We start from the raw sequence: 18,268 nt of genomic DNA, 5'->3' as shown, positions 1-18,268 counted from the left end.
AGAGCAGAGGAGAGCCTGTTTTTCCGAGCAGACAAAATTCTCTCAACTGCTCTCACGGCTTCAGTTTTAAATCTACAAGCACAAAACTCACCTCAGAAGTTGCCACATGCCCCTTGTCTTGACTCGTCAAGACAGATAATCCACAGGAGTTGTAGTTTTTGCCATTGGAGCCTTAATTGACAGGAAAGTCGCATTTCTGCCTCACTGACTCCAATAAAAAGTCAGCTAGTCAGGCTGTGACTCTAAACTGCTCTCACGCCGTCATTTTACCTGAACCAGTGGCCAAAAACAAACCAGAGCCATGATGTTATTTTAACTGCAGCCTCATTCTATTTACTGTAACGTCATAACGCTGCTAAGTTATGACGTTACTCTGGTGCTGAAAATTATACTCTCATGTTGTTTCAAGTCACATTGGGAATGAGATTTGTGTTTATTGTCTAGTGCACCTGTTGTTACACAAGGTCTAACCTTAACTACAGTGTGTTTACTTCCTAATAATACTAAAACTCTGAATGTGACTGAACTGAATCTAGTTAAACAGCTGTACAGCTTTATGTCCCACACTGAGATGACATTTGTCACATGCTGATTTTCCAAAGTCCACTGGTGCATTTGTGTGTTACCAGAAATATTACAGACACTATGTTGTCAAAAACATACATCCATAATAAAACTAGGCAGTTGTAAATCAAGCTTTTGTACCAGATGTTGTGTTAGTTTATTCAGCCTGGAAACAGACCAGCATCCCAGCAAAATAAGTGTCATGATCTGTATCAGAAGGTAAAGCTGGACAGAGTGATATGAAGTGTAAAGATAAGTCATCTTAAAAGGGGCCACATTCTTTGGATTTGCTGTTAAACAATATTACAGACTGAGAAATGTCTGATACAGCTGAGGGGACAGACCTCTCTGTTTGGATGAACACAGACGTGCAGCTGTGGTTTCCATGTAAAGAAGGTGTCTATTGTATGTCACAAAATGATCTTGCTTTCCTTTTGTTTGTGTGACTGATTCTTTTCTGTCCCCCTTCCATCACACACCACAACCAGGAACGTCAGCAAGACCCTCTTCTGCACAGACAGCAACATCCGGACAGACACTGTACAGGCCGACTTTGACCATGGTATCAGTAAGCAACGGTTATGTTTGTAGAGTTATGTAAAGGTTTACATTTTTCACATATTTCAAGAAATGACAACATGCCACCTAAGGTTACAGGTTTTGCAGGGTCTCATGGTGCCCCTCAGTGGTTCCTCTGATTCAGCTGTGACCCCCCCCAGGCTGTTATAAAGACGCCGTCATCTGCTCCCAGACCCAAGAAATGCATTCAGATGGTCTCTCTGCTGTCTGTCCCTCCCTCTCCTGTGCTGGCAGCCACCTCTGCCTCCTCTGCTGCTAGATCTGTGAGAAATTTATCTTACCAATGATATTTTAGTAAGCTGCTTACAACAGAACCAGTTTATTATTTCATTTTTTATGTCTCACTTAGGAACCATCATTTTCCTCCAGCACCTCTTTGTCATCCCTGCACCTGCCTCTGTTGTAACCTCTGTTTGTGATGCTGAGCCTGCATCACTGGCACTCTGACTCCTATGCAGGCCACTGTTTCTACTCCTGCCACTACTGGTCCAATTGGGGCTTCATCCGATGCCAGTGTAGCAGCAACTGGGCAACAGCTGTCCGTGTGCAGCTGCTGGTCTCCTGGCTACACCTCCCACCACTCCAGCAGCACCTAAACAACAGCTGGTACGTCTTTATTAGTTGTGATGTGTCCTAATCTGTGCTGTGGTGTGATTTTTACCTCTGTTGCATTCATTGTTTTCAGACAGTGGAATTGATCACGACAGTGTCCGCTAGCATGCCTGCTGTCACCACTACATCAGCCTCTGCCCCTCTTCTCCCTGCCACTCTCCCAGTCACCTTCTCCACTTCTACAGCTGCTGATCTTCCAGGAGCCCTGGCCATCACCCCAGCAATCCCTGAGCAACATCAGATAGGTCTTTTTGCCGCAGGTTGTACTGTGTCATGTGTGCTGTTTTTCTACTTGTGATGGTAGTATTACTTTTCATTTTCATTGTAATTTTTTGTTTACTAGGCTGTGGATGAGCGTGGTGTCGATGGAAGAGCCTAGCAGAGTAGTCATTGGGACTGAGGACTTAAACTGGCCTGATGCTCAAGCAACAGGTTCGAGACTGCAGAATATCTTTAAATATTTGAATTTGGCTTTTGTTTTCTGTGTAGCTCGTTGCTTTATAACTCATTTATGTTTTCTGTTTAGCTACTTTATCACATTTTTACAATTATTACAAGCTTCACAGCTGATAAAAGCCCTTCATTTCAGCACACATCAATTTAAATGTTCTTCTGTCATTTATTTCCATATGCTGACAGATAGAATTCTGCTTTCACTTGCATGTCAGTCAGTCACCAGCAGGTGCAGTGTGAAACCAAGAATTACAAAATACAAATAAACATTACTACAACTCTTCCTGTGTACATGTCAAAGAATTTCTCCCGTAGACCGAGTGTTTTTTGAGGAAATTTGCGGAGTAAGAGTAGAACCCAGTGACTGTAGTCTAAGGTAAATGTGTCTGAGTGAAGGGTGTAGCAGGATTAACTTGTCCTACTTTAGACTTCTTTCCCTATGACCAAATTTTCTGGATCTTGTAACAGACAAAGATGATGGTGACCAGTAAACCTCAACTACATGCTGTAACATCTTTTTACAAAGTCCAGAACTCACTGCTGTCACAGCAGGTAATATGATGTGCATGAGAAGGAGACTAGTCCATCTATCCATCCATCCATCCATCCATCCATCCATCCATCCATCCATCCATCCATCCATCCATCCATTTTCTATACCCGCTTATTCCTAACCAGGGTCAGGGGGATCTGCTGGAGCCCATCCCAGCTCTCTTTCGAGTGGAAGGCAGGGGTAGACCCTGGACAGGTCACCAGTCCATCACAGGGCCACATATAGACACACAAAAAAAAAAAACAACCACTCACACTCATTCCTATGGGCAATTTAGAGTCACCAATCAACCTGACATGTCTGTTTTTGGACTGTGGCAGGAAACCAGAGTACCCAGAGTCAACCCACACAAGCACAGAGGGAACATGCAAACTCCACACAGAAAGGCTGGGTTACAAACCCAAGAACGTCTTGCTGTGAGGCAACAGTGCTAACCACTCAGGCACCATGCTGCAGCTGTGGTAAATGATATGATCTAATTATAATTCAACAAGGACTATAAATAAAATACATGACTGGGACTATAAAGTGGAATAGGCTTTTTTGATTAAAAATAAAACATTCAGTGACACACAGGCATTGGTTAGTCCAAAGCTGAACCCAGCAGTGAAGTACAGACCTGTGTCCCGTGGCAGGAAGGAAGTAGATGCAGCAGTGGACTCTGCTGTCAGGTATTCTCCTCTTTCGGTGAACATTCATTTCCTCTCTTAGGTATTTCTCATACTGCTCATTGACATACTTCATTATGGGCTCCCAGCTGGATAAGGAAACAGTAGAGAAGAGATGGTCTGTGACTAAAATATTCTGGTTATTTCTTTAAAGGCATAAAGTTGACATTATTCCATGAACCAGATGAAAAATACATTTTCTGAAGAAATACTTAGTGCTTGGACATGCATCTTTTTTCATTTGTTTTCTGTTGACATCTGCTTTCTCTTATACAATGGTAACTTGAGTGTAAAGGAAGCTTTGTGTTTAGGCAAAAAAAATTTTTTTTTTTAAATTTTGCTTCTGCCTGTTTTGGTCACATTTATTGTGTATTTGTATTTAATGAAAAAGTTGTGCTATGTCTGACTGAAACAAATAAACTGAACTGAGCTGCTGTTGCTTGGTGGGGATTCCGAAACTTGTGACAATAAGAGCACTGTGCTACCAATCAACCTATTCTAACTCCTAAAGAAATCTTTTATTATTTATTTAGGAATAAATGTACAAAAATGAAAACCATGTACATGTGGGGAGGCCATCAGTCATCACTGACAAGGGTAGTAAATGGCAGCTTGACAACGTGTTGGCAATCAAATAAGCTATACATGTGAGCCTGCCAGTATGTCGAAGCTATGTCTAGTTTTCCAACATACTCTGACAGTTGATAAGCTGATGTGTTTGCTACTTAAAATTTAGGAAGTCTTTGTGTGTTCTAATCTGAGGTGCCAATAGCTGGAGAGTTCTAATGGTGGTAAGTAATGAAGAGGTAGCAGAGGTAACTTTTGGACCTCATTTCCTGTGGTGGTCCTTACGGCAGCCCTGTTACAAAGGTCTTGGGAGAGCTCTTTTTCTTTACCTACAATGAGATATTTTGTACATAACACCTTGGTAAAAATGATGAAATCATGGATGGCTAACACTTTTTAAGAGTGTATGCATTAATATGCACTAACCCAGCTGATTTATATTATTACTGCATGTTCAGTGCTTTTTTTCCCATGTTCCAACTGAATGCACATAACTTGCCTTACTGAGTGAATACCGACATCCACATTCTTTCAGGTGAACAGCTGCACTGGGAATATGTTTAATGAAAAAATACTGAAATACCTCCACTGTATACTTTATGCCATGACTCTCCTACAGTACATTCAAAAGTATTAGGACAGCAACAACATTTTCATTTGGGGGTTAAAGTCTGTTTGAAATGAGGTGAAAAGAAGACTGGAACATTTTATACACTCCTCCTTAAGTTGTTGCAGTGCAGTCCTTACCACACAGACAAGACAGTCAAGTAGACATCTGGCCAAGTACTCAGCACAGCTGATCATGTTTATCATCTCCCCAGAACAGAATAAAAGCAAAGCCACAAAAACAAGGAGTGAATCTGTGGTTCAGATTCTGGACACACATTGAGTATGTGACATTAGATAGAAAATTACTTTGCTGGGGCAAAATGTACCAAAAGGTGTCAGTTCCTACCTGGGTAATCTTTTTCAAGGGCCTGGGGTAAAAAGCCCAGGCACTGACTAAATATTTTTTAAAAATAGTATATAAAAGTTATACTGATTTCTTTAAGGACTATGAAAACTGAAAGCAGTTATTCACAAAAACTATTATCATGCTAGCACTCAATCTCTGTCTCCATTCATCTGACCTTTCTTGCCAGCACCTTCCTGCCACTTACCAGTTCTCATTGTTGATCTGGTCTCCAAATCCTGGAGTGTCGACCACTGTCAGCTTCATCTTTACCCCCTTCTCCTCAATCACTACACAGAGAAACACAGACAAGGAGGGGTTACATGTACAGTAGTCTCTACATCTCGCATGGCTGAATGGGTTACTGTTAGCAAACAATCCAACAAATCCTCTTGCTGATGTATCAAATCTGTGACAAATATGCACCCATGAAAGACAATGAAAGAATGACTTAAATTACACTTTACATTCAATTCAATTCAATTCAGCTTTATTTGTATAGCACCAAATCACAATACAATCATCTCAAGGCACTTTACAAAAAAACAAAAACCCCCCCCCCAACAATTCCCTTATGAGCAAGCACTTGGCGACAGTGGAGAGGAAAAACTCCCTTTAACGGAAGAAAAAACCTCCAGCAGAACCGGGCTCAGTTTGGGCGGCCATCTGCCTCGACCGGTTGGGGTGAGTGGATAGAGCAGAGAGAAAAGGACAGCAACAACAAACAAATAGACACTGCAGGTTGGTGGGACCAGTAACTGCACATCAGCGATATACAGCACTAGGACCACGGACACCTGCAGAAGGTACAGAGAGAGAAAAGAGAGAGAGGGAGAGAGCACAAACCAGGGGAGAGAGAAACCACAAAGTTAGTAACATTCAATGGTGGAATATACATGTGAGGAGGGAGGAGAGGAGGAGAGGGGAAGGGAAGGGAGGGGGGGGTTAGGGTAGGGGAGCTCAGTGCACCGATGGTCCTCAGGCAGTCTAGGCCTATAGCAGCATAACTAAGGGATGGTTCAGGGTCGCCAGAAGCCAGCCCTAACTATATGCTTTGTCAAAGAGGAAGGTTTTAAGTCTAGCCTTAAAAGTACAAAGAGTGTCTACCTCCTGAACCCAGACTGGGAGCTGGTTCCACAGGAGAGGAGCTTGATAGCTAAAGGGATGACCAGTAACTTCCTACTTTTAAATTCAGAGAAAACAGAAGTTATTGTATTTGGGCCTAAAAAAATCAGAAATAACTTTTCTAAAATTATAGCTACTTTAGATGGCATAGCCCTGGCCTCCAGCTCTACTGTGGAAAACCTTGGAGTTATTTTTGACCAGGACATGTCTTTTAATTCACAAATAAAACAAATCTCTAGAACTGCCTTCTTTCACCTGCGCAACATTGCCAAAATTAGGATCATCCTGTCTCAAAATGATGCAGAAAAACTAGTCCATGCATTTGTCACCTCAAGGCTAGATTACTGTAACTCATTACTATCTGGATGTCCCAGTATCGCCATAAAAAGCCTCCAGTTAATCCAGAATGCTGCAGCCAGAGTCCTGACAGGAACTAGCAAGAGAGATCATATTTCTCCTATATTGGCTTCTCTTCATTGGCTCCCTGTAAAATCCAGAATAGAATTTAAAATCCTTCTTCTCACATACAAATCCCTTCATGATCAAGCTCCTTCATACCTTAAAGACCTCATAGTACCATATTATCCCAATAGAGCTCTCAGAGTGCAGGTCTACTTGTGGTTCCCAGAGTTTCCAAAAGCAGAATGGACTAGCACCCACCTTTTCTGGACTCCTTCACACCTCATCTGGCTCCCCAGAGGGCTGTGTCCTCTCACCACTTCTTTTCATCCCCTACAACTTCAGAGCCTCTCAGCCGAACTGTCACCTGGTCAAGTTTGCGGACGACAGGGTTCTCCTGTCTCTGCTTTCAGGACCAATGCAGTACCATGGCTCATCTCTGCAGGAGTTTGTGGAGTGGTGCAACAGCTCCTGTTTGCAAATGAACGTGGAAAAGACCAAGGAGATGGTGGTGACGTTTTCCAAAAAGCAGCGCAAACTGGCTGCAGCAGTCACCACAACCATCCACAGGAGATTGTCGAGGAGTACCGGTATCTGGGCACCATCTTTGACCAGCTGCTGAGATTTGCCTCCAACACAGAGGAGATCCTCAGGAAATGCCAACAGTAGCAGTATCTCCTGAGGAAGCTAAACTCATTTGGAGTCAGCAAGGCCATCCTCCAAACATTTTACTATTCCTTCATTGAAAGTGTACTCAACTTCTCTTTCATATGTTGGTTTCATTCCATCAGTCTCCAAAATTGAACTCGTCTGCAGAACACAGTCAAGGTGTGTTCCAGAATTATTGGACTACCAGTCAGAACCCTCTTCACTCTCTGTGAACAGTAGACATTGAGGTCAGCTGGCAGGATCTTACAGGACCACTCTCACATCTTGTTGTCTGCATTTGAGTGGTTCCCATCAGGACGACGGCTCCATTGCTCCAGACGTAAGACTATGGGAACAACCTTTGTTCCCAGGTCTGTTCAGCTCCTGAACTCACAATTATCCTTGCCCCCCCCTCTCCTCCCACCAACTCAGTAACCACACTCTCTACATTATAGCCCTCTCCACCCCTAACCCACACTCCTTCAAATAGACTCATGAACTCTCATAATCACAACCTGCAACGCTCATAGAGAGAACAGGACTCTGCTGTGACAATGTCTCTAATGCAGCTGGTATATACCAATATTTACGTACTGCACAATAATATTGTCACTTTAAGTTTAATTTATTAATATATGCACCTTTTTTTCTATCTTCTTTCTTTCTTCCTCTTTGAATTGCTGCATGGGCTATTTTTTATGGCAATGTCTTCTGTACTACTCCTGCCTTAAATTGCCCCCCAGGGATAAATAAAGTTTTTGAATTGAATTGAATTGAAAGGGAAGAGAATTAGGAATCTTCAATTGATTAAAAAGATCTAATCTCAGTGAGGTTATCCATTTGTTCAACTTTGATAGAATTTGCCTTTTTGGATCCTGCTTTAGTATACTAGTTGTATCAATAAATTAGGAATATTAGCCCTCATGTACTGTTTGTGAGGGGAATTTTCACCTTGACAGACATCACATCTGCTACCTCCCTGTGTGACCTGTGTGAAGTCAACAAAGACTTTTGATACTGCTTTGTATTTCAGTAGGAAGCAGATAAAAAGACAGGTAGTCACACAGACTTGCTAATCATATTACTGACCACTGTGTATTCACTTATGTGTATGTCATGTTGGTGTGATTTACATGTGACTGACTCTGATGTTTAAATTGAAACTGCTGAGTTGATATAAAAGTTAGCGATTTCCTTTGTACTGGGTCAGTCGGTATTGGCCCGTTCTGCACATCGTATGCTGTGCTTGTGACTCTACTGCTTTTGCCTATTAAACTTGCCATCCCATAGCTTGAGATTTGCCTCCTAGTGCTTTTTGCCAGCACAGATTTGGTGTCACAAGTGGGATGGACGAATCGTCTGGACTCTGAAGAACGGAGCACTACAAATTGAGATTCCTTCCCATGGGTTGAGAAGCTTTCATCCTGAGGAACCCAGCCACCGATCCAACCAAGGAAATAAAAGTATGGACCAATTGTACAACGGTGAAGCAGCAGAGACACAAACAGACCTGTAACATTACTATAAGAGAGAGCGCTAACTCACTACATGGTTGAAGTAATTGATGAAACGTCGTCTTAGTAGAGACCATTGTATTATTGATGACTGCAGCGCAGTGAAATAGTCTGAGTCGCACGAGGAAAGATAACACGAGAAAAAAGCTACTAGAGAAATGGGTTTAGTACTGGGTACTAAGAAAGAAGCAAATGCTTGGCCAGGGTCCGGTCTACCAACTGAATTGTCACCGTTATGTGAAGAAATGAGAAAAAAGTACAATTGAAGTTGTAAACAACTGACTGTATGGCGGGAGCTGGGATTTCTGTCTGAGTAGTCGCCAACTAGCGCAATTAAAAGATAAACTTGAAAAGAAGGAAAGAGAGAGTGTAGAGCGTATTGCATGTAGAAAGAAGAATGTCATGTGAGGGAAGAGTAAGATGCAAAATCAGACACCGTTTCACCAAAACAAATATCATACTTCACCTGAAACAACAAGACTGGGTACATGAGGACAATACCCTATACATTATCATTCATTCAATTGGTACAGGGGGTGCATGCAAAATTCCCACTCAAACAATATGAGTATGATCAGCGCGATGCATCAGAGGTCGGAAAATCTCTGGGAGATTTTCTTGCTCGACTTACTGAAGCCCAGATGGAATGAAGAAAAAAGAAAACAGAGACGGCAACAAAAAGCTGATCTCACACACTACACCATGATCAGTGGTATGGCCAACCAGACCACTCGTGGCAGAGAACAAGGAAGGGGCCGTCCTAGGTGCTAGTCCAAAACCTGTTTTGGAAAGTTACTCTGTTCCTCTCAAATGCACTTTGCGGAAACAGACCACCAAACATTCATTCATTATGTCACAAAATTGTCCAATAAAGTTATTAGGTAGAGATTTGATGTGTCAGTTTGGCATAGTGTTGCACTCAACACCTAATTGAATAAAAGTCCTGAAACAGGGAGATGAGGATTATCCAGCAAAACTCACTCAGATGGTTAAACACTAATTACAAAACAAAAAATGAGAAAAACCAGTTGTGGTAGGAGGAGAAAAAAAAAAAAAAAAAAGGCCACAGGCAAGTTAATAATATGCACTCACCCTTGAACTTGCACTGATGTTTGAATTGACTTTCTGTTTTGAAAAACAAGGCATCATTTGATCTAGAAAAACTTCATATTTCCATGCAAAAAAGAAACAATCCATAGAAACCGCTGAGCGTGTTAGTTCTTTTCCTGCAGTCACACACAAACTCCTAATCCCACTGTACGCTATGATCTGGAGATCAAAAGGAGGGACTGATATTCACGCCAAAGAATGGAAACTGTGAATTCAGTTTAGCTTCTGTTCTCTTTTCAATGCACTGATCAGATGCAGTGCATTTTGCTGTGTGGATGACTGCTGGGCCAAAATATGCAGCAAAAGCAATGGATAAACAAAGACTGTAGTAAAGTAGTGAATTTTCAGACAAATTAGATTTGTTTTTGTTTTTTTCCACCTGAAATTAGCTGCTCTTTTGTCTTAATCTCAATTCAGTAATTTGTTTAATTTCAAACAAATTTTGAATGAACAAAGCTTGAATGGCTAAAATGAGTCTGATTATCTTGTCAATCTAATTATTTTAAGTATAAATCAGAATTAAACTATGAGCGAATAGTGAATGGGGTCACTCTAAGAAACTACATTTTAAACATCATCATTCACTTTCATTATAGAGGTGGTTCCACCGTGATCAGCTAGCTAAGGTGAAAAGGCTGGCCATCAAATTACACGCTGGGTTACGACTCGATTATTGTCAATTAACTCAGATAAAATGTAATGAATGACAGGGATAAGGAAAACTGAGTTAGAGTTGAACTGAAGAGCTTTTCAGAGCCATTATTTTGAAGGCAGGCAACTTAATGTCCTTTCACAATTTGCATAGAAATGGCAGGTTGTAGGTTAGACTTCTATTACACGACTCATAGACTTTGCACACTCAGTGTACAAAAGTAGGCACCCTCACACAGCATAAATCACTACACTGCACAGCATATGTAGATGTAGGACCAGAAGAGGAGTATGAAAGGCAGTGGTATGTAGAAAAAAAGGAAGTGGAAGTGATACATTTAACACGTCTATTGGACAAAGACTGCTGCTGTTGCCTCTGTTCTACTCTCCCCTACACAGACAGAACTGTTTACAGGAAATACTCCATATATTCTACTTGCAAAACCTGCTGACTGGAGTTGGAAAGACCTGAGCCGCTGGTTGCAGAGCTTGCTGTTCCTCGAGGACTTTCAACCAACAGCATCAGATCCTAGGACAGAGTATAGCAAAAAGGGTGATATACATTGTACACAATTTACATCAGTTGTACAAGTTTGTCGAACAGTTGAGCTCATTAATAGCCAGAACACCGCTAATGCTGCAGCTTTTACCATCACAGAAACTAGTTTACCACCAGAGCTCGAGCAAATTCCAAAATCTCTCTGGGCAGCCCACAAATATGATGTAGGCCTTGAGAAAAATGCAGAGCCTCTGATAGTACATCGAAAATCAAAGTACAGGCCCTGTAAAAAGCAGTACCCTTTAAAACAGGAAGCCATCATGGTATAGGGGAGAGTGGGGTGATTTGTGCCATAGGGTAAGTTGTGCCACCCCCTGTTTCTAATGAACCATAGAAGAAATTGATCATGTGACCAATCTTTTTTGAAGACCCAGCCATTTCACTTATCCTGCAGAGAGGAGAGCCTTATTGCATGGGAGGTAAGCACATTTAAGCTCAAAAAACTGTTTTTTGCCTTTCAAAGTAAAATTTTTATGATCATGTTTTGTTGATTATTGTGTTCGAAGAGAGTTGTAGACAAGTTTGAAAACATTTCACACATGTTTTAGTGCTTTGGTAAGCTACACTATGAGTCTATACAGCTAGCATGATGTTAGCTCAAAACTGCTGGATGATGCATTTTTTCCAAAATGGTGGGTTTGGGGTGATTTGTGCCAAAGGGCCTGGGTTAAGTTGTGCTGGTGGCACAACTCACCCCAACTTATAAATATTTTAAACATATTATTTTATTGTAATTGGGAATTTTATTCTTACATTTTATCACTAAAACTATGTGACATTCTTAATTTTAGAGCAAAAATAGAAATATACCATCATGCCACGGAATTATAAGAGGAAGACAGGCAGGGCTTCCACTCCTCTACAGGACATGGACAGTGCAGTGAAAGAGGTGGAGAAGGGAAAGTCCATTCATGAGGTGGCAAGGCAAATTAATATATGCAGGATGACATTAAAATGATACATGGAGAAGAAAAAGATAGATGGAAAAGAAATAAGGCCAGGCTATGAAAGAACTGGACTTGCCAATCAAGTCTTTGATGAACATATGGAGAAAGAGCTGGCAGAACATATAAAGGCACTAGCAGCAATGTTTCACAGTCTAAGTCCCATGAAGTGCCGTGAACTTGCTTTTGAGTATGCACAAAGAAATGACATCAATATTCCTGCCAGCTGGATCAGAGAGGAAAAAGCAGGTTTGGCTAAGTGTGAATTTATTAAGAAAAAGGGGGAAAAGTAAAAGGCAAGTTTAATAACTATTTCCTCAGGAAATGCTCAATGCTCATGCAGATAGTAAGAGCAAAACTGGGTACTCAGAGTGTATAGTTTCAACTTATGTAAAGACAATGGCTCATAAGATAGTGACATTTCCATTCCACTTAATGACACCACTGACTATGAGAGTTCTGATGTCCAGAATGATGATGATGATGATGGTGACAAGGATCTGTCTGCTGGGGACTTTGTCATTGTGAACTTTGCAGGCAAAACCAAATCCTACAACGACATTGGATTGGTTGAGAAGGTAGATGGTGCCGACATCAATGCAAAGTTTCTAAGGCGAAGTAGTAAGAAGTCTTTGGATGGAAAACCCATCTTCACTTTCAAAGAAAATGATGAAGGAGTCATCCCTAGAAAAGATGTGCGTAAGAAACTACCCACACCACAAAAACTTGGAGGCACAGCCAGAAGGGAGCAGAAATTTATATTCCCCTGTAGCATTGACAAGTGGGATGTTATGTAGTAGCCCAGATCTGTAAAAAGGATTGCATTCAAACTTTTCAATTTGAACTTTGAACTAAACTCTGATTTGTTCATGAAGCGCTAGGCCTTGTTTCAGAAAATTGACCTTTGATGTTTTAAAATATCTTTAAATAAACGTTATAAGAATAATATTGTATTGAATTTGTCTAGCTTTTACAAAGTATTACAGTTTCTGAGATCAAAATATACCATTTTACTTCAAAAATCAATCCACGCACAATTTACCCCAATGCATTCTCTTCAAAGGCACAACTCACCCTGCTCCAGGGGCAAGTTGTGCCACAAGACCACTTTTTTTCAGAAAGCTGTATTTCTTAAATACTATATTTCAGGTCAAAAGTGATTGTTCCTAGAGATGCACCACATCCTGAAATATATGGTCATTTTCTAGTTGGAGACCTTACTAAGTAAAAACTGGCACAACTCACCCCACTCTCCCTAAAGCCTGTGTTCATATCTTTGTTAAAAGCTGCCATAATAATTCCGTGTGAGAATTCTCCAGTGCACACTCCCATTTTTCCAGTTAAAAAAATAAGAGACCAATGTCAACCATCTGAATGGCGCTTTGTGCAAGATTTACAGGCAGTGAATGCAGCCATACACCCCCGAGCGCCAGAAGTAAGTAATCCTCAAATCATCTTGTCTCTGGTACCACCAAATTCAACTCATTTTTCAGTAGTAGATTTGGCCAATGCTTTCTTTTCAGTACTGGTTTGCCTTTTCATTTGAAGGAAAGATTTAACCCTGGACCAGATGTCCCCAAGGTTACTCTGAAAGTCTGAGTTACTTTCATTAGACTCTTAATAGAAACCTTCAAGGCCTTTATTTACCTGCCAGCTCAGCATTACTACAGTATGTAGATGATTTGCTGATTTGTAGTCCATCTGAAGAAGCATGCAAAATAGATACAGTGCACCTGCTAAAACATCTTGCAGAAAATGGCCATAAAGTCTTTCCAAACTGCAGTTTGTACAACAAAAGGTGACATATCTGGGTCACATCATCACCCCAGAAGGAAAGACACTGCCAAAAAAAAAGAATTGCTGCAATTCAAAATGTTCCTAAGCCAATGATAAAAAAACAAATGAGTTTTTTGGCATGACATCATTTTGAAGGCAGTGGATCCCGAATTACTCGCTGTGTGAAGCTCCCCTGTGTGCTATGGTGCATGGTAAACAACTCTCTGCACATGACAAAATCATGTGGACTCCTGAAGAAAAAAAAGCCTTTCTTGATCAAAGGCAGCACTCACTGTAGCTCCCACACTGGGTCTGCCTAATCTTAACTTAGCTCAGTTTGTCGACCAGAAGGACAGTTACATGACTGCAACACTTCTTCCCACAGAAAATGATGGAGATGCTCATAACTGCACAGAGGTGTTCGAAACCATCTGTACTCCCAGACCTGATCTTGCAGACACACCAATCTTGAATGCAGAGTTATTTGTTGATGGCTCTGCTTCCCGTGATGTCAAAACAGGCAAAGTAGCCTCCTACTGAAGCCTGTAAATTGGCCAAAGACTAAACAGTACACTGACTCACTTTATGCTTTTGGTGTTGTCCATGATTATGGTTGTCTCTGGAGACAGAGGGGTTTCCTCACATCAGCTGGAACACCCATTGCACATCATGCTCTTGTTTCAGCTCTGTTAGATGTCATCCTGTTGCCCCAAACAGATCTCAGTTATGAAATGTGAAGCTCACACTAAAAAAAAAGATCCCATTTCTACAGGAAACTCAGCAGCAGACGCTGCTGAAAAAGCTGCAGCCAAGATGGCTCAGATGTTTCACCTCACTCAACTTTCTGTTTCACAGGAAGTCAACCTACAAGCTGACTTGTCAACCATGCAGTAGCAAGCATATCTGAAAAAAGTTTGTAGAGAAACTGGTGCAAAATTACAAAAAGGGATATGGCTTGGCCCAGACAACAAACCTTGTTTACCTAAAGCTTATTTCCATCTATGCAAAGCTTGCTCAAGGTAAAGATCATGCATCCAAAGGAGGGATGTGTACATATGTTAACACCCACTGGTACACCGGGGCTTTTTCAACATATGCAGCTGAGTACTGCAGAAGATGTATAATCTGCCTCTGGTGCCATTAAAATGCCATTGCAAAGCCATCCCTCACCTGATGGCCCTTTTCAACATTGGATGATTGATTTCATTGAACTATCAACATGCCAGAATAAGAAATATTGCTTAACTATCGACTGCATGTTCAGCTAGTGGGTAGAGGTTTTTCCTCCTTCCAAACTGGATACATCCACAGACGCAAAAGCCCTAATCAGAGACATCATTGTATGGTGGGGTATTCCAAAGAAGATCAGCAATGACACTGGTCCTGGGTTTGCCAACAAAGTGTTGAAAGATTTGTCTGACTACTTTGGGTTTGATTTGAAATATCACTGCTCTTATCATCTACAGAGTACAGGTGCGATACACGACAGAATGGCATACTGAAGAGCTAATTAACAAAATGCTGTGAAGAAACAGGTTTAACATGGATCCAGACTGGTGCTATTTTTACATGTATACAAGAACAAAAAATGTGCATGGGCTAAATCTGTTTGAAATCATTTTTGGGAAACCTCCTAGTGTGGGACTTCCAAACAAACAAGCTCTAATGAGTGGATGTCATGAAGATGTGATGTTAGACTATTGTCCAAAGCTTTCAGCCCCTCTCTCAGCCCTTCATCCACAGGTGAAAGCAGCTCTGTCTAGCCCTGCAGATACCACACTGCAAGATCTCAAAGCAGGTGAATATGTGCTCCTCAAGGGCCACCGGAGGAAACACTGGAAGCAGAAACGATTCGCCGGACCACATCAGGTGCTACTGACTTCAAATATGGCAGTAAAGGTGGAGGGATGTGCTTTGTGGGTCCACACCAGTCATTGTAAGAGGATTCGAACACCGGACAACAACCCCCACCTAGACGTTCCCCAACTGGATGAGGAAATAGCTGCCGTGGAAGACGACCAACAGGCACAGGCACAGAGAATAAAATTTGTCACCTGAAATGTTGACCTCGGTGAGGGGGGAGAAGTGCTGATCGGGCAGGGTCCGCACTTTTAGCCCCAATACACGCTAAGAAAGGTGAATACAGGAATGTGACAAAGGCTGGTGCAGAACAATGGAAAATCATGCGCAACAAGTGGATCCTCTGAACAAAAAGGAGTCTAACCTGAAGATTAGGTTATGCACATTTATTCTCTTCATTGTGATTTTAACGATTATGGAGGTGGATGAGTCACAAATTATGGCAAGATCAGCAGATCACTCAGAAGTTCACCACCAATACCAGACTGACAAGGAGTATGACTGGACCTGAACATTTGCTCAACAGGACCTGAAAAGACATTCCGGCTACAATGACACCAGTACTTGGGGCTGATTTAATGTTATGTTTGGAAAATGGAAAGCTTTTTCTTGTTTCTTTACACAGTTTGTGTTCTCTCTCTCTTTCTCTGTACTTTCTGCAGGTGTCCCTGGTCCTGGAGCTGTATATTGCTGATGTGCAGTTACTGGCCCCACCAACCTGCAGTGTCTATTTGTTGTTTATTGTTGCTGTTCTTTTCTCTTTGCTCTATCCACTCACCCTTGAGTGCCTTGAGATGACTGCATTGCGATTTGGCTCGATACTAATATTAATAATAATAAATAATAATAATAAAAATAAATCATATAAATAATTAATAATAACATAAGACAATGCCTCCCCTGAACCTCAATCTCTGATTGGGAAGCTCCTTTTCATGAAGATGACAACATCACCATCTAGCCCTGAGCATTATAATGACAAAATAATGACAAAATGTTCTGAAATTCTTTTTTAATTAACATTTCTGAAAAAACATCCTGAATTTTGCTCTGCCTTGAGAAATCCTGACCATTTTTTCCCTTTTGTTTCTACCTGTGGTTATTATATAATGATAAAAACAGGGATGTGTGAGGGAAATTTTCACCTTGACAGACATCACGTCTGCTACCTCCCTGTGTGACCTGTGTGAATTCAACAAAAACGTCTGACAGTGCTTTATATTTCAGTAGGAAGCAGATGAAAAGACAGGGAGTCACACAGACTTGCTAATCATATTACTGAAAACTGTGTATTCACTTATGTGTATGTCATGTCAGCATGATTTACATGTGACTGACTGACTGCTGAGTTGATATAAAAGTTACCGATTTCCTTTGTCCTGGGTCAATCGGTATTGGCCCGTTCAGCAGATTTTGTGCTCTGCTTGTGACTCTGCTGCTTTTGACTATTAATACAAATGTTCACACACATACACATTTTATTGAAAAACCATGTGTGCCTTTTATTCTTTTATGTTGCAGGCTCACCATGCCTCCTAGTATAGGATCTAGGATGCAAAGGACCAGAGTATGCAGTTTTTTTTCACACACATTTTTAAACACACTTCCTTTTTTATTTATTCAGAATTACTTAACACATTTTTTTTAAATAAAAATAAAATATTACTTATTGAAAACCTAACTTTGCATTAGTTGTCCTTATTATGTTGCAGTCTCTCTAAGCAGCTTTAACATGAGCTAAGTATTATCTTGAAGCGGTTGTGTTTGTGCTTTGCACAATTAACCAAGCTTACTTTTTAAATTTTAAGCTCTTACTAACTATTTGTGACACACAGTAATGTGTATTCACATCATGAATGTTACATATTACTTAATATATATTTGATACATGGTTATGTATTAGCATTAAAATAATACAAAGGTTGTGTGGTGGGCCTGGGATGACTACCTTCGCATCACTGAAAGAACTGAACAGGACAGATGCTAACACACAATACAAAAGGTTAACAGATCTTCAACAATGTTGGTAAGGAATTTAAGATCTTAGGAAGCCAATAGTAAGTAATGTGTTGTAAGGCCAAAAGCAATATGAGTATTACAATTCCCAAATATTACTGCTGGAGAAGTACATGTAGAGTAAAGGGATGATAACATATATTTAGCCTGCATATGCCATCATGACCTAGATTTTATTTGAAAAATCAAAACTAATAGATCTGTGCTGTTGTCACTCCACCACTCCAGATGCCACTACTCCAGATATGAATGTAGAATCATAGTTAAAGTGTAAAAACGATTTGGTGTATTTTAATATTTGCCTTCCAAAAACACAATTGCTGCTGGGTTGTCCCATAGAAGAACTAAGCAGAGCCAGAGTTTTCTCTACCACTCTGTGTTACATGAGCCATGTGACCGCGCAGCGGCGAGATAAGAGTGTTGCCACCTTGTTTTCGCTACTGCTCTGGATTGACTCATAAGACCAGTCCTGATAATGACTTAGCTAAACACTAACATCAAGTATGTGTTAAGAAGAAGGTTATCTGTCGGTTTAGTGTTTACAATAACGCTATTGTGTGCATGTGCTTGTGGCTAATGCCAACTACAAGCTAGCAAGCTAACGTGGTTAACCCATGTTTGGTAGTGATTCCTTGGATCCTTTTCTGGTACATCTCATAAAAGTTTCCTCACTTTTTTTTTTTTTTATAGGTTCTTGTGAACATTCCTGTGACCTCCA

The 18,268-nt window shown here is 40.9% G+C and overlaps 1 protein-coding gene across 4 annotated transcripts in view; it reads right to left on the bottom strand.

Moving 5' to 3' along the window:
* The window catches only part of septin12 (septin 12), a 105,661-nt gene that overhangs the window by 16,998 nt on the left and 70,395 nt on the right, over positions 1 to 18,268 (bottom strand). For all 4 annotated transcript variants that reach the window (XM_026325954.2, XM_026325955.1, XM_026325958.1 and 1 more), the window contains 2 exons: positions 5,157 to 5,238; positions 3,381 to 3,518 (listed from right to left, as the gene is read on the bottom strand). In XM_026325954.2, the coding sequence (XP_026181739.1) occupies positions 3,381 to 3,518; positions 5,157 to 5,238 (220 nt within the window). The remainder of the gene's footprint in view (positions 1 to 3,380; positions 3,519 to 5,156; positions 5,239 to 18,268) is intronic.

Source organism: Mastacembelus armatus, chromosome 8, assembly GCF_900324485.2.
Source record: "Mastacembelus armatus chromosome 8, fMasArm1.2, whole genome shotgun sequence".
NCBI lineage: Eukaryota > Metazoa > Chordata > Actinopteri > Synbranchiformes > Mastacembelidae > Mastacembelus > Mastacembelus armatus.
Note: the sequence above shows the minus strand (reverse complement) of the source record. Positions and strands in the feature narration are given on the sequence as shown.